The sequence below is a fragment of the Diadema antillarum genome, unplaced genomic scaffold, assembly GCF_040938485.1.
Source record: "Diadema antillarum isolate AM-2024a unplaced genomic scaffold, OU_Dant_1.0 seq00001648_RagTag, whole genome shotgun sequence".
Lineage (NCBI taxonomy): Eukaryota > Metazoa > Echinodermata > Echinoidea > Diadematoida > Diadematidae > Diadema > Diadema antillarum.
The window spans coordinates 623,229-645,559 of NW_027272349.1; the positions used below are offsets into that span (position 1 = coordinate 623,229).

The 22,331-nt window shown below is 38.7% G+C and overlaps 1 protein-coding gene across 1 annotated transcript; it reads left to right on the plus strand.

Annotated features, from left to right (window-relative positions):
• The first annotated feature begins 1,147 nt into the window (after positions 1–1,147).
• On the plus strand, positions 1,148–22,086 carry LOC139711338 (isocitrate dehydrogenase [NADP], mitochondrial-like). The gene is made up of 10 exons (XM_071623235.1): positions 1,148–1,264; positions 7,761–7,855; positions 13,718–13,883; positions 14,460–14,620; positions 15,248–15,391; positions 16,011–16,147; positions 17,720–17,871; positions 18,337–18,449; positions 19,175–19,365; positions 20,523–22,086. Exons 1-10 carry the CDS (start codon positions 1,156–1,158, stop codon positions 20,599–20,601), a joined length of 1,347 nt encoding a protein of 448 aa, XP_071479336.1. The 5' UTR covers positions 1,148–1,155; the 3' UTR covers positions 20,602–22,086.
• The last annotated feature ends 245 nt before the right edge of the window (positions 22,087–22,331 follow it).

Below are 22,331 nucleotides of genomic sequence, written 5' to 3' on the forward strand. Positions count from 1 at the left end.
CCTCTTTAAGAATTACATGCTCTTTCATATTTCATAAGAGGTTTCTCATTATCTCACCCCCCCCCCCCAAAAAAAAAAAGATTAGAAACTTGAAGTTAGGTCTCAATCATAACTATGCCATCCCTTTAAAATGACGAAATTATGGATTTTTTTGTGCGGGTTTTGGCAAACTTTATTTAGTGTTGCTCAAGTCTTGTTTTTTCTCCTAAAAGTTTCGCTTGAATGGATGTTTGATGTCATACAGTGGGCGTAAGTGTCTAAAAGGGGGCAAGGAGGTATCGAGTCTTTCCAATAAGCTCCAATACTCAGTACCTCCTAGGCCTTTCCGATCCCCTGCAAGTTCCTGGGGTGAGTTCTGCTCCATATCTTATAATTTCTGAGCACAGCTTTGTGTGTGTGTGTGTGTGTGTGTGAGTGTGTGCCATCCAGTTACGTAGTATTGTGAGTTTTTACAAGTCATCAGTTTAGTTGTTTTTTGTTTGTTTGTTTGTTTGACATTCGCTTGGTAATGATTATCTACTTTGATTTAGGTTTTAATAATTGTCTTTTGAAAGTCAAGTTCTGCAATATAATTCCTTTTCACGAGCCAGGACATAAACATTGCTCTTGATCTTGAAAATCATTCGGGAAAAATGTCTTCCAGATTACGGCGATTTAGAATGAAACAAAAACTGATCGGAACAATTCCAGAGAACAATTGAAATTCCATGAATATATTTCGAAAAAAAAAATGTATGACATGTTTTCGAAAATACTTAGTAAGAGCAGGGTAAATCGATACCGTATGTGTACACTGTGTGCGTAAGGCGTAAGACCACTCGCACCCGCGAACCCCTTCCAACATCGTGGGTATGGAAATGACGTGTCGGTAATGAAGAAAGGGTAAAGCGGCAATATCGATTTGCAAGAACCGCGTAGTGCATCCAAACGGCGGCGAGTACAATACGACAGCGCGTCACCCGGCACCCGGCACCCGGCGTCCTTGTACACGTGATTGACCTGTGCGCATTGAAAAAGTACGGTGGGTTTCTGCACGTGTTACGTGATACTATACTGTACAGTGAACGACTGTATATGTAGCTGGCGTACGTGTGGTGGTGCTGAGCTCTATACTAGCTGTCAACATCCTACAAACGAAGAAATATCCATCTGAAAATGGCGGGATCTCTGGCAAAGCTTGGTCGTGCTTTCGTTGCAGCTACACGAGCAGAATCGCAGAAATGTGTTCAGTCGAGTGCACTTGCTTCCACACATCAAAGGAATTGTAAGTTTTCTACGATTACTAAATCATCACGCATCCATGATCTCCATCGGTCATTGATCCAAAGTGGCGAAGAGTTCGTACGAGCGTGATCATTGGTGTTTCATGAAAATTGATGTACCAGACTGTATGAGTGTATTGCCATATTGCCAAGTTATTTATATATTATACCGAGTGTTGAGTTATCCATCGTGTAAAATCTTGTGATCATTTGATCAAATGCCTGATTGAGCATTCGAATAATCGTCATTTGTAGGCTTACTCTGCTTTATTACATAAGACTGCACTGAAGAAGCTACGTAGATGTGAAGTAAAACGTCAATTTCCTGTGACAGTAGAATAGTTCTATCTACATTGTAACGTTAGTTTATATCTATCATCATTAATCAATTCTTTTGCAGCAACATTTGTTTGTTACTGGCTGTTTTTGGGGGCATGTGATGACTGATATATGTGTGTATTGGTGGTTTTGTGTGTGCTGTGTTTGTGTTGAACCATTTCTAACGTTAGAGAAGGCAGGAAAACAATTCAATGACAACAGACTACAGTTTTGCAGTTTCTATCTTTTGCTTTTAGTTTTAATCATACCACTACCAGAAGAGTCTACTAAAGTATAATTAGGCCTACTTAAGCTTGTAGGCACCAGTGCAGTTTCACAGCGCAGCGGGTACCAAAATTCCAGTTTTATGGCATAAATTCAATCTTTTTTAGCACAAAGCAATAGGCCCTATGTGAAAACCTTCCCCCAGGCCCCATCTCTCTCTCTCTCTCTCTGGGCTTGTAAATAAAAAACTTCAAAATTATGAGTTTTTATGTCAAAATTTATATGGTAGTATTGGTACACGTTCTCACTCACGACAGCATGTTGATATGCAGTTGATCGTTTAATCTGAATGTACAGTGTACAATGAGAGTGTATTACTGGCAATCCCATATCGTCGCTGGGACGACAAGACCTCGTGATCTACAAAATGTCAAATGTTCAGGAGAGCCAAAAAACATGGCGGCCAAAGCACTGTAGCGAATGGGATAGCCTTTCCTTTGACACGTGGTGGCTTCATTTTTGGAGTAAGACAGTTAGGATTTGGTCAGGACATCACTTAACCCATTATTTGACCATTAATAAAAAAAAGCCATTTTCACCAAAATTGCACATACAAGGTCTTGTCACCCAAGCGACGATATATCGATAGATACTCGTGTCTTTTCAAAGGTACCATACAACCCGTGTTGTAGAAAGACTTGATGTGATAGAGTATAATGAGGGGGGGTATAGAAGCCAATGCAGTGTGTGCGCTTCTATACCTTTTTGCTTGTCACTGGTGTAATATTAATAAGCATACAGTCAACAAGCTGGCAACTTTTTTTCCCGTAATAATTCCACCAAAATCTTTGATGTTCGAGATGTCTAAATTGTATTTTATGAAAGATAATGGATAGCTGCATAGCATGCATGTGCAGAGTCTCCTGTGCATGTTCATGTGCAGAGTCCCAGTTAACCACCACCACCACCAGCAGCAGTACATACGTTATGTGTATGGTAGGTAAAGTGGGCATTCTAGTTAAAATAACAAGAAAAGAGAAAAACAACAGAAAGCCCGCAAGGAAGTTGTTGATATTGTGTGTTGGCTGTGTCCAGAATGAAAAGAGATATTAATGAAGGGCCACTGTCAGCAACATTTTTATGTATATCATGTTTTAAAGACTGTCATTTCTGTGTGTGAAAATGTTTACATGTGTGTACAGCAACTGGATCCAAGCTATTACAGGGTTAGCCACATACCATGTTTGTAAGTATGTCAGATATAGTACCTCATCATACCCTTAGTGGTTTGCAGCACTGGTGGCTACCGAGTACCACCATGTCTCAAGATGTCACCTCCTTATGTCAGGACAAATGACATCTACACTGTATATACAGCTATAAAAGTTTATGGCAAAGTATTAAGTGTCAAAACATGGAGGTACATGTATAGTACAAAACAATTGCGAAGTAGTTTTGGCAGTTCCCCAAGTAAAGTCACTTGTTCAGCTATGTATAACTTTTGTTTTGTTTTTGTTTTTTGTTTTGTTCTGTTTTTGTTTGTTTGATTGCTTTGTTTTGTTTTGTTTGTTTTTTTTGGGATGATAATCTAAGCATAGAAACTTTCAAACCACTATGCACCTGAACAACATGGAACCAAGGAGCAAAACATGATAGTATGCAGTCATGTGTTTTGAAACAGTATCTTTCAGTTCAGTAGAAAGGACGATTTGGTTACTGAATTAGTAGGAAAATTATTGGTTACAATTGTTGCCTGTACATGTACAGTACATTTACATTTTGCACATATATTTCAAACTAGCTTCCTCTTTGAGGTACAAGTTTGAAATCAATGCCTTGTGTAGTGGAATTGCTAGATCTCATTCATTGTAATAATTTTGTATCGATTGTTATTGCTAGCCTTACAGGGCTCTTTTGAAAGAAATATAGCCAGTATTACTAAATTATTTAAAACTTAATGTCCTAGATCTGCAAAGCGTAGTCCCATCTAGGTTTTGCTGCTGCCATATTTCTGTGAAATACAATTTGCAAAGATATATCTGAGTTGTACAAATTGTTTATGTATTTCTGTAATTACATTTTATTGAAACAGGAATCAAAGGTTGTACAATCCATTGGTTGCCAACATTCTTATCCAAATTGTAGTGGGTTCATCAGATTTGTTTGTGAGTAGACATTCTGGTTGTATTGTGATGTTTATTGTGATGTTTGTTTTTGATAGGAGAGCTTATTTAAATTGTTTTGTACTGGTAATCAAACATTTATCCTGCATTTTATCAGCAGTGAGTAGCATGCTGCAAGTGTAGCAGCAGGTTCCAAAATCATGCATGTTGGGATTAACCATGCTGTGAGCCCAGACATTGGTGCAGTGTAGATTCAGAGCATTGTGGAGCTGATTTTCTTGTGCTTGCTTTGAAAGAGAGAGCATTTGGGAATAACCTCTGCTTCCTGTCTTGTAGTCAGCTCATATCCTTCCTCCTTTAAAGATGATAATCAAGTCCATCCCATGGTAAATTATCAGGTGACCAAGCATCCAGTGTTGCCACCAAGGCCAAGGGTAAAGCCTCCTTTTGCAAACTTATCCAGTTGCACAGATTTACGGTGTTTGACATTGAAGTAGTAGAAGACTGTCAAAGAGTTTGTAAACTGTATAGCTCCTTCCTCAAAGGCAAGTTTTAGGCAGCAATTTACCAATCAGGGGCTGGCAGGTTGCTAAATTACAATTGTCGATTTATCATTTGAAAGAGCCAGGAGGGATAGGTCTGTGTAGTGTAACAATGTCCTTTCTGCTCTAAGCTAATGCATTTTTTGGTAGCAATGTGGACAAACTTGACACAAAACTTGACCTTCTTTTCCTTCTTATTGGAATCATCACATAATGGCTGTTTTTGATCAACTGGTTTACCCTTTTTGTACAGGATTGTAAAGTTGATATTCTGGGGCTATGTTTTTGTAGTAAAAAACGGAGTCATTGAAAGTCAAGAAAACAGGAAGGTATTGGAAGTCTCTCGTATACTCTAGAGGTGCATGGCAATGTGGCAGTGTCTTTGAAGCTGTGGTATTTTTTTGTCTGTTTGTAATGAAGAAGCCATGAGCAAAGTATTTTTCTGTTAGAAACTTGTATGAAACTTTCATGTAGATAAAATTGAGATCTACTTAGCAAAAATATTTTCTGGTCACATGGAACTAATGACTCGCAAATTGGAGCTAAACACCTGAGTCCAAATGCACACAAACACTCATTAGCATCAGCACCAAGGAAGCATGACTCATTTTGGTACTAATTTGCTAAGTTGTAAGGCTGACCCCAGTGATCATCAGAGGTAGACAAGTGTGAATCAAAGGAGGTAGAAGAGAAAAGAGCTGGTAGCTACACTGCCATGGTTTTTCACAATAGCTCTGGTAGTTTGCAATTAACCTTTCCACAGAGAAGCCTGCTCTATTGTTGCCACTTCAACTTGAGTTTAATACATTGACGTGGATTATATCCTCTGAAAGCTGTTCATCTTTTGTAGAAGGAGTAGGCTTCCCAATTTATTAAGCACTGTGCCCATGGTGGTGGCTTTGAACAATGGTTTTGATTTGATTAGGTTCAAACTTCTACCAGGATTAAAATGTCTTGCAGAGAGAATGAACTATCTCTGCTCCAGACAGTGTATTGTGTGCCCATCCAATCTATCCTTTGATAATGCATGGCCAATTTGCTTCGATAAAATGATTAGGATGAGCTCAAGTGAAGGGCAGAGACATTGCCGATTTCAAGGATTAATTTCCTTTGTGATTAGGTACAGTGTAAGCAGACCACAGGGGTCCTGTAGCAAAGGATCAGAGAAATAGTAAACAAGCACAAGAAAGTCATCCTGCATTATCTTTTGTCATCAAGGAAAGGCCAGACACTTGATTCAAACCACACCTAACATTGGTATCTTTGTCAATGGAACTGCAGTTCTAAAGAAGAATCTGACAAAGAAGGGGAGAAATTACAGTCTTCATTCAAGCATGAGATGCAAGATTTATACTACCTGTACCTTTCTTTTGTATAGGCGTAAATGGTGAATCCAAACACAAACAGCAACTTTATGTAACTACATTTTAACTCTTTTTTTTTGAGAGAGAGAGAGAGAAAGAGAGATAGAGAGAGAGCTATCATGGTGAATGGGTAAGAACTTTCATTTGGAAAAGAGTTGTATTTGTATGAGGGTACTTTGATTAGGGTTCCTGCTATATTATGTCACCAGTAGTTTGTAATCCAGGTCTCTTTTACAATTGTAGGTGGGCAGCTAAAATACTGATTGCTATGCTTCTACATATAAATCAAACTTTCTCCCAACATTATATTGTTGGAATACAAGTTTGTAGAAATCATGAAGAAAAACTGTTCCAAAATCCATCTCAACCTGACTTGTATCTTTGATACATGTATGCATACAGTGTACGTGCTCGTAACCAACGTGAGTATATGATGTGACTTGCAGTGACTAGGATGAGGTCACCAGAAGTTCATGAAGCTGTGTTCCCACACAGCAGGATGACTTCTGTACCCTAGGGAATGGAGATAGGAGCATCTGAAAAACTCATATTCATTGCCCCAACCCCCTGTCAGCCCCAACAGGTGGCTGAAGCAGAGTTTGCCTCCACACACTCTTTCCTTTCTCGTCTTTCAGAATATGTGACTTGTGTGAATCATGTCAGGGAAGACAAATGTTGCAGATTTGTCAATGAATGTTCACTCTAAACGTTCTTGTGAATAAGCCAGTTTGGAGATAGCTCATGTTCACATGGGTACAAATGACCTTTCATTTTTCTCAGTTGGTTAGGCACTTCACTCATTTCAAAGCAACATAATGCAGCAGCTTGCCCAACATAGCAATTTAATTATTTATGGAACTCGTATTTTCACAAAGAATGAACCTGTGTAGATGAAGTGACCGGAATGTTTCGTCAATCAACACTTTGGGAAGCATCTATTTCATTGTGCTGTTTTGAATACATTAACAAACTTTTTCTGTTAACATTGCCATATACTAGGCTTGCTGTCAGGTGGATATACTGGCAGGCACCATTTATAAGGATCCATGAATAATCATAGCATTACAGATGGTTATCTCAGTGAAATTAAAAACCAACTTGTCTCTCGGTACAAATGACCTTTTTCTGCTCATGCTCAAACTGGAACCCCGAACTGGCTTATTGAGATATGGTTACCAGGTACACTGTACTTGCGCACATGCATAATCAATATCCCTATGTAACTAAATATGTATTCCTTGAGAGCCTCTGAAATCAGGCACAGTAGACCATTCTTGATGATAATTACAAAAATTAGATATTCACATGACGATATACACTGCCACTGATGATTCCACAAGGGTGGTGCATAAGGGATTCTAGTGTGTAGCAGTGATGTGCTTGAACTTTGATGGGACAATGATAGGTGCATGCCCCCCTCCCCCCCCCCCCCCCCCCCCAAAAAAAAAAAAAAAAAATGATGACATGCTGATGATGAGAAACTTGCAAATGAGACATATGTGTCCCCAAACTTACCACAGTTTATAAGTCTTGCTAAAAAAAGATTGTTATCTTTGGATTACATTTTGTTCACTGGGGTAAAATGTTTGAAAATAATGCTTAAAAGACAGCATAGGAAAGCATTCAGAACGCCAAAGGCATAGGACCCAGCCACTGAAGACTCTCAGCTTGTGGGCTTGAAGTGTGTGGTTTTTATTAATTTTGTAATGCACACACACACACACACACTTACAAAAGCATGATTTTTTTTTTTTCAAGCAACATAACAAGCTTTGCATCCACCCTAGACTCGTACGTCCAGGGTGCTTTTCTATGATTGCAACCACAAAACACGCTGGAAATTGTTCCCTGCAAAGCCTAATTCTCTCAATTTCTGTCACAGAGGAATAAAATTTTTGTGTCCCTTCTCACTGTTCTCATTTCAAGACTCAGACAGGAAGCGTGTGGAGGTGGCCAAGCCCGTTGTGGAGCTCGATGGAGACGAGATGACCAGGGTGATCTGGGAGAAGATCAAGGAAACGGTGAGAAAGGAAGGAAGGAAGGAATGAGCAAAAGAAGTGTGCTTACTTGGACTGCAGTCTTCACCTTTCTAACATTCCATTCTCACATTGAAGACATTGCATACATACCATATCCCTATTTTTACACCTTTGGCATACACAAATAAAAGATTTTACTTCCTCTCTATTACCTTGGTGAGCTCCACCACTGGCAAAGATGCTTTGATGCATAATAATACTTTATGCGTTTTAGCACATAAGTATGTTTAATAGAAACATTTGATCTTCCCTTGTTCATGTGGCTGTAATTCAGAATGAAGAGGGTAGAATCTTCACCAAATGTATGTCATTGTGTGAGTGGAAATGGTAATTCCAGTCATGTTTGCAACATAATGGCCAGTTTTCCATATTTTTGTTAGAAATTAGACCAACATGCAGATAGGATCCGTGTTGATACAATGTTATGGGCTACCAAGTATGAGGACTTACGTAATGATCATATGGTCAAGTGCACTATTAGTGGCAGGACGGGGTACTTCCTAGAGGCTCTTTTGCGTCGGGAGTGTCGGCATACCTCACATATCATGGGCTGTGTAAGCCATCAGATGGATGTAGGTCATTCACGAACACTGTCGTGGCTGATAAGGGCACCCCAGATTGATTTCTCAGGAGTGACCTATCTCCGAGATGTATCGTAGACTGATATTACTGGTACGTGTGTAAAGCTAGGTGTGATGGCATGATTGATGATACAATAAATGCCAGTACCAATTATATTTGAAGGACTTAATTAGACTTTAAGTTGTTTACACAATGATGGCTGTTGTTATGTCTGTGTACCTTCCTAAGGCTCAACATTAGCGATGGCTCGGTAGCCCAGGGCAACCAAAAATGATGTCGGGCCACCAAATTTCCAAAAGGGTCATCTTTTGTTGCCCCAACCAGGCAACTATGATTCAGTGTGGATTGTTATGTTTCCTTTTATTTCAGGCCACCACATTTCCTTTGTGGGCCACCAAAATTTCACATTTAAAGATTTTAGTGGCCCACTTCTCCATATTTATGCACATCTCATTAAACATCATACCTTTGTGCAGGATTTACATGAATATAAATGAACTTGTTGTCTACGTACCGGAACCGGGTGCTTCCTGTTTTGAAGCAATGGGAAATCGAGTAATCTCGCAAGCAACGGGTTAATGTCCCCTCATAATAACAGACTTTGTCTGAATATGAAATAGGTTCCTTTGCAGAACACAGTCATAGGCAAAGACTGAAGAGAAATCTTTGGAATTGAATACCATATATACGATACACAGTTTGAAGGTATTGTAACAGATTCTTGTCTGCAATAGCTTTGGAACCAAAATTTCCACACTGAAAATTTCCACTTTTACAGTAATAGACAACTTCATACATACCTGGTATTATTGTATCCATGTGTATGACATACAGTGGACATAAATGCTCATTCTTAGTGAGTGCAGTGACCATGATCAAAGCATGACCTTGATCAAAGGTGGGAGTACCAGGCATGGTAGAGATTTATGTGCAGTGATAGATTTGTGAAAACTGACATTCCCATTTACATTGTGTGATGATCCATGTCCTTTGCATTTGACGTCAGAAATTCTTAATAGGTCTTGTGTGCCATGCACGAGCTGTCCTCTCTCTGTACTCAAGCTTAGCACGTGACCCATGGATTGTGAACTGTGGACTCATTTTCCTCTGTGACAAATGTATAGAACTCCTGTTCCACATCTTTGCACATAAATACAACTCATATCTTCAGTGATGAGTGAAGAAAAGATCTTATGAAATTTTGTATTCATTAATATTCCTTGCTAAACAGTCAATAGATACCCTTTTGAGCTGTATGATTGAAACATGGACCTATTACACATGGACTAGAAACGAAGGTCTTTCTTTGATCCCATCATCACCGCCGCCACCAGATTGTGTGCATCTAAATGAGTACATTCAGGTGCTTGGATAATAACGATTGTGCAATCGTGCAAAGTCACTGACAAAAGAAACATTTCCCTCGTTGCGGTATTATTTTGCTGAGGTGCCTTTTCAGACTCAACTACCTTTGAATAAACACCGATGAAAGGGAGCAGCAAACCCGAAAACATGACAGTTTTCCTATCACAAAATTAAAAATCAATGAAGTGGACACTCGTGGACAAGCATGTAACATGGCTTAATGATAGGACATTCATGTCATCTACGGTTATTGTCCATGTTTACTCTGGAACAATGTGCGAAAAATGGAGAAAATTAGATTACAAATCTCAAACAGCCTGTCAAAATAATTGCTTTCTCTTGTAAAGTACGTGCATTTTACAAATGAAATTACGTGAGCGATGATTTCCCAATGTACATTACAACTGCACATGCATTTTTCTTGATTTAAGAGAATTACTATCTTCTGCGCATGTAGTTTTTAGATTTCTCAAAGCGTCGTGCTGTTTTTATCCAGGCTGGTTGTCGGCGGTGATGATAAGATCAAAGCAGGAAAGCACGCTTGAAATGCTTTTGTCACGCTTTTGACAGAAACAGGTGCATGAATTAATTGACGAGCGATGAATGTCCATGTGTAGTACAAAGTTGTAGGTCCATGATTGAAAAAAAAAACAGCATCAATAACTGATTATTAGGTAATTCCATTATAAAATGTACCTAAGAATCAGCCAGATGAAGAAAATCATGGCCACAGCAGGATGTAATTAACATGAGTTTTAGAGTACAGTAGATTACCAATTATATGCGATAGAATAGTCATATCAATGAAGCAGGTCAGGCCAATGACACATGGTAGCCTGATTGGGTGATGTAGGCATGTGCTCTTTGTGACTTCAGTCCTAGTCACATTTGCCATGAGTGTTAAAGGTTCAAACATTCTAATCGTGCTGTACTTTGGAACATACCGTCAGTAATGTCTGCTATCTTGGGAACAAAGACCACTACTATTCATAGTAAAGTGGTTTTTGGACTGGACGAAATGAAAATGAACTGTGCCATTTGAATACCTGTAGACTTGTTTATCACCAGGTATCTCTACTTGATCAAATACTAGTCTCTCCATATACAGTATGTACGCCCCTTTACCCAATGAACTTTTTTTCTTTTTTTTCTTTTTTTCAATCTCTTTTGAAGATAGTGGGTCAAATCAAATATACAGTAATGTGTAGCTATTTACAGATGGAGAGAATACTTTTTTATCAAAAGCCTTGAACTTCTTTGTATAAAGTGGTAAATTAGAAGGGAAGAGTGACTGATAGTGATGGAATAGAGGGAAGTCCCCCCCCCCCCCCCCACATTAAAATCATTGATAGCAATGCCACAGTCTGACTGCATGCTGATGCTGCCGTAGCTTGACTGACTGAACAGCAAGGGGTGTTTAGCCCATATTTGTCAGTTGTGATAAGTGTTGATAAGGTATGAGAAGATAACATTTGGCATGGGTTTGAACAAACTGAACTCTGCTCGTAGTAGTAAAATTAAAGCTGTAATCTCTCATGTTCAATATATTAGTCTTTTGCTTTGCCTTGGATTTAATTTCTCATTCAACCTATCATTTTGTTTTGAGTGCATTTCTGTACAAAAAGATATTTTTACACATATTTTCCAGATTTGTTAGCAATGTTTTGCCATGGACCATTTTCAGTATTTTTTTTTTTGCTCAGTCTACAATAGGTGCTAACCTATAGCCTATGCCCCCACATGTAAATGTATTATTAACAATTTATGCGCAAGCATTATTTCTAAAATTTATACCAGTAATACAGAAACAAGAAGATTACAGTTATTATGACTTTGTACTATTGACAATTTATGTGCAAGCATTACTTCTAAAATTTATACCAGTAATACAGAAACAAGACGATTACAGTATGACTTTGTCATACATGACTTTGCAAGTAGATGCACCTGCTCTGCCGTAAATTTTTTTTTGCACAATCAATGCCCACTGTCGCATGAAAAAGTTCAGGAAAATTAAATAATAGTGTAATATTATGGATTGTTTGCATGACATGGCATGACATGTATCCGCCCATGTCCCAGACCAACAAAATTGAGCAAATATGTGTGGTATGCTGGAGAACACATTCATTATTAAAAGCAAATTGCCCCAACAGGAGGTTGCATTTGATTAATGAAAACCACAGACAATAGTTTGCATGTATGAAAAGAACGAAAACAAAGCAAAACACAGCCTTGATATTGTAGTTAATGCCATATGTAGGAGACAATAATGGAAGTTCACAGTGTTCTCTGAACATGCATTGCAGTATGCGCAAAGGTTAACTGCTCTTACACCCAGCACTCAATATACATAGCCATTCAGCCGAGTCTCTTGGGTCACGTCTGGCAGGAATGGATGGGTATTTTTAGAAACGGGGATTGGGGGATCGTCTTCATGCTTAGGTGAAAGAAAGGCACAGTGAAAGGCCATGCCAGACTGGGGGAAAATTTACCCTATGTAAACTTGCACTTCGTGGCCTGTGCTCTGGGTAGCGATTGTTCAGTAAGACTGGAGATGCACCAGCAGGGCACTAGAAATGCACACTGCTGTATTCACTTTCACTGGCATAGTGTCCTGTACATGGAAAACCTCACAAGATAAATGAAAATGTCTTGTGGACAAGGAAATCTGATCAAATTAATTCTAATCCATGTAAAAAACCTTTTTCCTGTCACAATTGAGACTCACATAACACCCTAAACATGTTGAGATCAGACACAGTATTGCTCTGAAAGAATGTCTTTCATATTTGCAGAGTAAGGAACAGTTGGATATGATTTTAGATGAGACACTGCCGTATTTTGATGTTTTTTCCTTAGATTTCACCAAACATTTTAATTAGTTAAATGATACGTATCAGATATTGCAAGTGTAGTGGGTTGTTTGCCTCTCCCCCCCCCTTTTTTTGAACAGTGATACAGTCCTGCGCATAATTGGATGGTGTCAAGCGGAGCATTCATTGTATCTTTACCAATGAATTAAAGAATATATGATGCGCAAAGTTGCACACAAAAACATGTTCATACCACAAACTTGTGTACCTTTCTATCACATTAGCCTGTGGACATGCCCAAGTTTTTGTTTGTTGGTTGATTTTTTTTACAATGCTTGTGTGTGTACATGCATGTGTTTTCTTGCTGTCTAACACAGGCAGACTGACATATAAGGCTGAAGAGATAACCATACAATGTATATTTTATCTTCTTCATATTAACAAACTGTACTAGTTATTCCTCAAATATTATGACATTGAGATTACCAGGTACTTCTTACAGTCTACAAATGTACATTCTACATTCACTAGGAAGAAGCCGTTGGGGTTGGCTTGTCCTAGGTTGGGTATTTACATAATCTGAGTTTGGGACTGCACACATATTTGTGTACTGTGTCATAAGACAGAATATCCAATGCACATTTAGTAAAAATAATTAATTCTTTGTGGTGCTAAAAGCAAAGAAGTTGTATACCTATATGTTATTTTGGTGTCCAAACTAAAGAAAAAAAATAACAAGAAGAATAAATTGAATAATAATCAAACAGCAAATTAAGTGGGAATGCATATTATGTACAAATGTACATGTATCTGAAGTATTGATCAGGGGCCCGTTTCATAAAACTTGTCATCAGTGACAAGTTGTCGTAGATGTGACAAGCTACTGAAATCCTTGCATCTGATTGGCTGAGAGGAAATTTGTCATAGAAGTGTGGCAGTTGTCACTGATGACAAGTTTTATGAAACTGGCCCCAGATGTGCACATATTTTCCCCATGGTATGTATTGTCAGCATGATTTGTGAATTGTGAGATGATAAGTAACAATGAGTTTGTCTGATTTCATGATATTGTCTTTCTCAGCTGATCTTCCCCTACGTGAATGTCGAGTGCCTGTATTATGATCTTGGTCTGCCGTACCGTGACCAGACCAACGACCAGGTCACCATCGACAGCGCCCTCGCCATCAAGGAGCACAGCGTCGGAATCAAGTGTGCCACCATTACTCCCGATGAAGAGCGAGTAGTTGGTTCGTAATTATCTCACTTCGAATTCAAAGGAAGAAATTCATACATTGATATACTTTGTATTTTACACAGATTTTTTTTTCCAACTTATGAAATTGTATTAAAGTTAGCTGAGAAAATCAACCTGCCATTCTAAACTTCATGAAGCATTGCCAAAATGCATTTTACAGGGTTTGTTGTGGGAGAGAACTACTTTTCAAACCACGATGATGAACTATCTTCCTCCAAGAATCATCAACTGCATCAAGGAGATGTAATTTGTGTGAAGGCTTTTAAAGTTTTCTAGAGATTTAAGAGCCATTATGACACAGAAAGAAGTAAAATGTAAATAACAGGAGGATGTTGAGTGCAGCTCCCTCCTTTTTTAGGATGGTCTGTACAAAATTTTTGTGTCATTTCTATGCCACCAAAGTATTTCATCAGCTTTCAGTGTCCAGTCATTACAATTTTTAACGGTTGATTGCAAAATGTGCACATTTATCACTTTTTTGTAATATGAGGATGAGGAAGCTGTGTAAACCATAAATTTGTGCTGTTTGCTAATTAGTGAATTATTTCTTTGTTGGTCTTCCCACCAGAGTTCAATCTGAAGCAGATGTGGCGCTCCCCAAATGGAACCATCAGGAACATCCTGGGTGGTACAGTGTTCCGTGAGCCCATCATTTGCGAGAAGATCCCTCGCCTGGTACCGGGATGGACCAAGCCCATCACCATCGGCCGTCATGCCTTTGGTGATCAGGTGAGTAAGAAGTCTAGATGTTGCATTGCCCCTGTCCTCTTGCAATAGGAATCGTCTTCACGGAGAGGTGTCATGAAAATGATGATTGGGCAAGTGCATGATGCATGAGAGGGACATCAAAACATAATGATTCCACTGTGCTCCTTCTTTCTGCCACACAATGTCACCGTCTACTATGGGTCATGGAACTTTCAAAAGCTAGGAGAAAAGATATGGTGGGGGCTTTTTGGCAGCCTCATCTAGTCGAGTTATAAAATTTAAGATTTGTAAAAAATGTTTTGTATTAGTTTTGATGTCCATGCCAAAGAATCTTGTTGCAGAGGTGATTGTGTCATAGTTTATAGTGGACATGTGACAGCTAGAGGTAGGGTTAGATTTTTGAATATTGAAAAACCTTCTGAGACAGGAAGAATTATTTTAGTCTTAATTTGTCCACCTGAAAAAGACTCTGCTAAGGTTTTTTTTATTGTTCTGCAGGTGTGCAGATTCCTTGTGGAACATGATGGTTAAGGAACTAAATGTATATAATGAATAATGCATTTAAAATCTGCTATGTAAAACATAATAATGTCAGGTGGTCACCATGAACTCAGATCTAATCTGTATCAATTCTCTTCACCTACCCAGTACCGTGCTACAGATACAGTCATTAAGGAACCAGGCAAGCTCGAGCTTGTCTTCACCCCAGCCAGTGGGGGAGAACCCCAGAGGATGGAGGTCTTTGATTTTCCAGGGGGCGGCTGTGCCATGGGCATGTACAACACAGACGAGGTATGTGATGATGATGAACACAACTATGTGCTTTGGTAATTTAGTCTTACTCCAAGACTGTAATCTTGTTTTTCCCCTACAAATAGATAACTAATTAATGATTGCAAATGTTCAAATTAGTCATTTTCTTGTAGATGTAGCTCATTTCCAAGATACTGAAAAGGAAAGGAATATGAGTAAAAATTCAAGACTAGTCAAATGCTATCTGTACTATATTTTTATTTCTCTAGTGGGAAAGCAACTTACAAAATGGAAACTGGGCTTTTGATAAAATTATTTTGTATTTGTACTCTTTACTTACGTTGAAAACAGCTATAGAGCAGCTTAAAGTAGATAGTTTATTTTAGAGGGTAAATGTAGTGCTCTCTGACTGTCTGTGCTAATTATCAAGTATTCTTATACATTTAAGCCCCTTTTTTATTGATTGTTTCAGGTAAATGTGCATACCACCGATTGCCATAACTGCCAACTCATTGTCAAAATGCATAACTTGTCCAGTACATTTCTGCTTTATGTAAGTGCTGCACTCTTTAGCTTTGTAGTAAGTTTCCAGATGTTTTAAAGTTCTGTGCTTATTGTTGAACATTTTTTTTAAATATTTTATTTATTCCCATCACAGTCAATCACCGGCTTTGCCCACAGCTGCTTCCAGTACGCCCTCAACAAGAAGTGGCCTCTCTACATGAGCACCAAGAACACAATCCTCAAGCGATATGATGGAAGGTTCAAGGACATCTTTGAAGAAATCTACCAGGCGTAAGTTGGAGGAGATAAAGTTGACACTATAACAGACACCAACTCTTCCCAAAAGCTGGTTTAGCCTTACTGATGTACGGTATGCATTCACTATGCATATGTCGCCATCATTCCCTGTACATCTCAATATGAAACCAGCTAACTTTAGTCAAGAGAAGTTTAACCCTAATCAGGCTGGGGGGGGGGGGGCGGAATCCGCCTCCCCCTCGACGTTTGGCGCAATATCTTCACAGCGCGATAAGCTCCCGCCGCGATGTTTCATGACTTTTTTCTGCCAAGTATCGCGCAACTTTTGAGACCAAAATTGTTGCGCCCGCGCGTACCGTTTTGACGCTACGCCCATTCGAAAAAAATTTGTCAACCCCAAAATTGCTCAAAAATATGATTTTGTGTACAAATCCAATGCAAATTGTGTTTTTTCAATTAATTCACATAAAAATTCATATCTTGACTTAGAATGGATGAAATTAATTCATTTTAGCATAATAAAGCTTCGAAAAATGTCTGTGAAAAATTTTGGCCAAAAAACAAAGACAAAGGTCGAAAAACATCGAAATACATAAGAAATTCAAAAAACAATCAAATACATAAGAAATTAATTTCGATACACATTTTTTTTTGTCCTATGTCTGAGGAGAATGATACAAGAAACATTTTTAAAAAGAAATTAGCTTAATTAGAGCATTAATAAGTGATTTAGAGCCCAAAACTGATTTTATGCATAATTTACAATAATTAATTAATATAAAATATAAGAAAATTTTTTCGGAGAAAGCAACCATACATTTTGATAGTATACGTCGCGGGCGTCACGTGTGCCGATTTTCGGCACGATCACGCGTTCCATGGCGAGATCTGATGGGGGGCGGAATCCCCCCCCCCAGATATAGCATAGCCAAAAAAGCCCAGCCTGATTAGGGTTAAACTTTAAAAATAAATCAAGAAAAGAAAATCATAGGTTGGCTATTTTAAGTCTGTAACATAAAATATCACAGATTTAAAGATAATATAAAGTTTTTGGTACTTCAAAAGTTTATCTGAGTTTCCTTGTCTTAGTTTGTGTTTCAAGTTAAAGTACCTTTCATATAACTAACACTGTGAGACTTACTCGCCCCAAAGTGCTCTCATGTCTTAGTAATCTGCAATAATGGTTTCGTACAATACGTGTATATTGATTGTCACGGTACTGCGTCGAGTCAAACTAACGGCTCGTTCGAATTTTTCAGAGCCCGCTCTGCTCTGGTATGAAACCATTATTGCATGATTACTAAGACGTGAGAGCACTTTGGGGCGAGTAAGTCTCACAGTGTTAGTTATATGAAAGGTACTTTAGCCTGAAACACAAACTAAGACAAGGAAATTCAAGGAAACTTTTGAGGTACCAAAACTTTATATTATCTTTAACATGTGTCAATGTAGTTTTGGAGTATTCTGGGTCCCGTGTATGACACAGCAAGAAATGTCCAAAACTATCTTTAAATAGAATGTAACATGGATCATGTGCCTGCCTTTCCTAATTAAATGCCACTGTATGGTACTAATGACTTTTCTGCTCTCTGTAAATCTCCCCAGGAATTACAAGAAGGACTATGATGATGCTGGCATCTGGTACGAGCATCGTCTCATTGATGACATGGTGGCTCAAGCCCTCAAGTCCAGCGGAGAGTTTGTATGGGCCTGCAAGAACTACGACGGTGACGTCCAGTCTGATGTTGTGGCTCAAGGTAAATTGCTCTGAAATATATGAATCTCTTGAAACACAGACAGCTGCATCCTCCAATTTATGTGCACCCATATTCCAATTTTTCAGCTGCTCAGCCAAAGAACAATTTGAAGGAGAATGAACCAAATTACTATGCTGCCAAGTCAAATGAGCCTTACCAATAAATAAGCTTTAAGCAATTACTGTGCCATACATGATATTTCTGTGGTATGACTTAGTATTAACAGTGGAAAATTGTTGTTGACTACATGTGTTTTTACATGTGTTGCATCATATTCTTGATATATCCTGTGGATACATTCTTCAGTCACTCCATTTGGATATATTTGTAACATTACTCCAATTTCTCCTTTCTGAATTCTTTGCAGTGCTCTGAATCGTAAACAGAGTTGTGATATGCCCTCTGCACAGGTGGTTTGTCATTTTTACCACTGATGGACTGAATGTATCCTTTCTCTGTTGCTAGGTTACGGATCTCTTGGTCTGATGACAAGTGTCCTTGTCTGCCCAGATGGAAAGACAATAGAAGCGGAAGCTGCTCACGGAACTGTCACAAGGCACTACAGGGAACATCAAAAGGTATCAGCTCATGCTGGCATTAGTTGCTCACCTTCTGAGAATAAGGCCATGGGTTCAAGCCCCCAACTGAACTGGGCAAATGAAAGACAATATGTTTTGGCTCGACCTCTTAACCCAGGACATCAACCCTTAGACAAGGAGCAAACTAGAACTTTTAGTGAATCTTGATTGCAGTGGATGACCAATGTAGTGCATTCCTGTTATAACGGTGTCCTTGGGACTGGTAGTTTCTTTCATTATATCAAAATTGGATATAGCCGAACAGTAGATGACATAAAGATATATTGATGATAATTTTAGGACCCGAGTTGTCCTTTGTTTAATGATGATTGCATTATATCTGTGTTGGTTATAATGGGAGTGCACTGTAGTAAACAGCCAAAATAGTTGTGAAAAGTTTAAGTTTGCTTGCCCGAGTTAGAAACCAAAGTTAGAGCAGAGGACCTACTTCAAACTATGTAAAGAAAAAATGTCATTACAAATGTTCCCTGATGTTCAGGTCAATTCTTTGTCCAACCTTATATTTTGTTATCATTATTATTATTATTGTTTGTTGTTGTTTTTTTTCGGAAATTGCATGTTGCATAAAAGGCTTGGCCTTAAATATATCAAGAGGGGTCTTAGCTGCAATGTACTCATTGTACTGTGAGCAGAACCAGCGAGTCTTGATATGCATCAACTGCAACACTGACCTGTGTAAATGTTGTCGAATCTGTCCATGGCAGGGCAACCCCACCAGCACCAACCCCATCGCGAGTATCTTCGCCTGGACCCGAGGTCTGGAGCACCGCGCCAAGCTGGACGGCAACGATGACCTCAAGAAGTTCTGCACCACTCTGGAGAAGGTGTGTGTGGACACCGTGGATGCCGGCATGATGACCAAGGACTTGGCTGGATGCATCTATGGAATCAAGAAGTGAGTGTGCCACACATTGTCAACAATGTTCTCACCTCATTGTATCCCCCCGAACAGAGTTCGGAGGATACTATGGATTTGGCCTCGTTGCGCCATGTCAGCGTCCGCGTCCGTCGCAGAGATTTTCTTGTGAGCGCTCTGCTGGCTGCAGTTCTTCTTTGATCATCTTCAGATTTGGCATGAAGGTGTATTATGGTAAAACAAAGATGCCTATTGTTTTTGGTGATGGCGCCCTCGCTTGTTCTGTTTTTATACATGAAAAGGTAAATTTAACAGGGTCTGCTTGTGTGTGCGATGCTGACCTTGTTTCTTGACCAATTCTTTATGGGAGATGGGTTCGGGGGATACATGTACTCGAGTGTTGCGAGTGCTATAGTTTTCTTTTTATGCCTCCGCTACAAAGTGGTGCCGGAGGCATTATTCTCTATGTAAAGGGGAATGAAACCCAACTACAGGACCTACATAACGATTGAGTGAATGCAGCAATATTAGTGTAACACGACAATGCAGGTTGAGGAAAATCCGGGAATCCATTGAACAGTAATGAATTGTTCAAGTTGTGGTGCAGCCATCTTTGGATGAGAAGACCACTGCAGTTTGTGATGTCACATATGGAAAAACGATATAAAAAATATATAGAGAATATCCTAAATGTTTCAATTTTTATGAGAACCTTTTTACTGACATATGCCAAAGATTATTCGGACTGCATTTTGAAAGAAGTAAGTCAAGTGCTCTTTCATTATGCTAGAAAAGTGAAAATGTGTTAAATTTTTTGTATATTTTCTTTATCATTTTCCGTACTTGACATCACAAAGTGTTGTAATCTTCTCATCCAGCGATGGCTGTGCCAAAACTTAGAATATCATAACTTTTCAACAGGTCACCTGATTTTCCTTAACGTTCATTGTTGTGTTACACTAATATTGCTGCATTCTCTCAATCAATATGTTTATTTGGGTTTCGTTCCCCTTTAGAAAAATCAAATTGACCAATACTGATTGGAATGATATGACTTTCGACATGTACAAGGCTTTCACAGGTTGAGACCAGCTGTAAAATAAATATCAACCATGTTTGCTGCATTTTTCCGAGAAAATTCCTTTCAACTTATTGCTGCTATGTTTGTTCTTCTTCCTGCATTTTTCGCTCTCCAGTGTCAAACCGGAACATTACCTCAACACCATGGACTTCTTGAACGCTCTCTCCGACAACCTTGACAAGGCTCTGAAGTAGACCTGTTTCACACCTTTGTCACATGGGACATTGTCCCTACTGTGTCACCACCACTCAGAGAGTCTCTGACCAGAGTCTTTGGCCTACCCATGAATGTCGGCTGTGGCAGAGTTGTTTTGCTCCCTTCCTATTTATCCACACTGAAAAAAACAGATACCTCCCAAACCTATGAAGAAATAAGAAAGAAAAACACCCTTGACTATGGGCTAGCCACTCATATGTGATACCAAGGGTGTCCTCCTCAGCACTTTCACATTATTTATGTTTCCTTGAAAGGTAGCTCCAATGGAGTTTTACGCCTAAGCACCTGTTCACTTGATAAAGGTTTTATGTGAAATAGAAGAAGCCATTATCAAGTGAGCTTGATGCACTGTGCTCTTGTTTTGAGAAACTCCGCAGGAATTTTAAAATGTCAATAGAATGCATCGGTGAGAGCTGCTGGCATCTCGAATCTGCTGAGAACTGCTCGTGTGGGAACAAACTTCACTGCATAGTCCTACCACTTTTTTTTTCTTTTTTTTTTTTTTTTTTTTTTTTTTGAAGACATGATTCCATTCTTACATGTAATGGCCATTTTATTCTTTGTTTGAAAGCATTTGTGAGTTTGTAAGTTATGCTTTTGTGATTGCAGTGCTACGTTTGAGATTGCTATACAATTGAAGCAATATATTAGTGACACCTTTACTAGCAAAGTCTGATTCAGGAAAACTTCTTTTTTTTTTTTCTTTAAACTTGATGAGTATAATTTTTTTCTGCTTCTCACTGAGAAATTACATGGCATTATGTAAGCCTGTGAAAGGCTATGTCAAAGAAGGAGAGAAACATGGATATGGTCACAATGATAGCAATATATTTTATAGTATTCAGGGATTGAAATAGCCAGAATCAGGTGTGTAATGAATTACTATGGATATCAGTTTACTTTTAATGAAGTGCATTTACATCATCCTTAGTAAGATAAATGCAACCAAAGAGGTAGGGTGTCTTACATTGAGTTGTTACAACTTTTAGCAACTTTTTTTCACTTCTTCATCCCTATTAGATGCTGCATGTTGTCAAAATAGTGATTGTTACGATAAATATGATCTCTAAAGTGATAGTAATACTACAGAATTACATGGCACATTGCTTTGTGTCTGAAAAGTAATTAAGATCATGCATTGAAATTTTTAATGACTGTGTAAAGTAAATGTAATCTAACAAATATAAGGTCACAAGTATGCATGACTATGATCTGTACCTCAGTGAATAGTCAATCTCTTCAGTTTTGAAGTTTTACAAGATTGTCAGTGTTTTTTCTGCCACCTTTGAATTAATGAAAATATTCCAGTTTGAACCAAAGGGTATTGTGTTGCTGTGGTCCTGAAATCCCGTCTATAACAGGAGAGGCATTGTGCAGTGAGGAATGATAATTTGCACATGAAATAGATACCACACTGGGTGTTATCTTATGATGCTTGGAGTGTACGTCAATAAATACCACATGACAACCTGAAAAAAAGAAGAAGTTATGTCTGTGCTCACTTGTATCAATTGCAGTATTTACTGGGACTAGCCCTCCACAGTTGCCTGACTGTGATGGTTATTGTAAAACCAGAAATATTTGAGTGCGTGAAACTTTCATGAATTTTGCGAGGAGCCAGGATTTGCAAAGTGAAGTGCGCGCAAGAGTCTTTGTCTACACAATACATTGAATTCTAGTATGCCTACCATGCCGCACACTGTACAAG

Coding starts and splice junctions, on each gene's coding strand:
- LOC139711338 (XM_071623235.1), top strand. CDS start 1,156: ATGGCGGGATCTCTGGCAAAGCTTGGTCGTGCTTTCGTTGCAGCTACA. Junction 13,884..14,459: donor CGATGAAGAGCGAGTAGTTG/GTTCGTAATTAT, acceptor TCTTCCCACCAG/AGTTCAATCTGAAGCAGATG. Junction 14,621..15,247: donor GTCATGCCTTTGGTGATCAG/GTGAGTAAGAAG, acceptor TCACCTACCCAG/TACCGTGCTACAGATACAGT.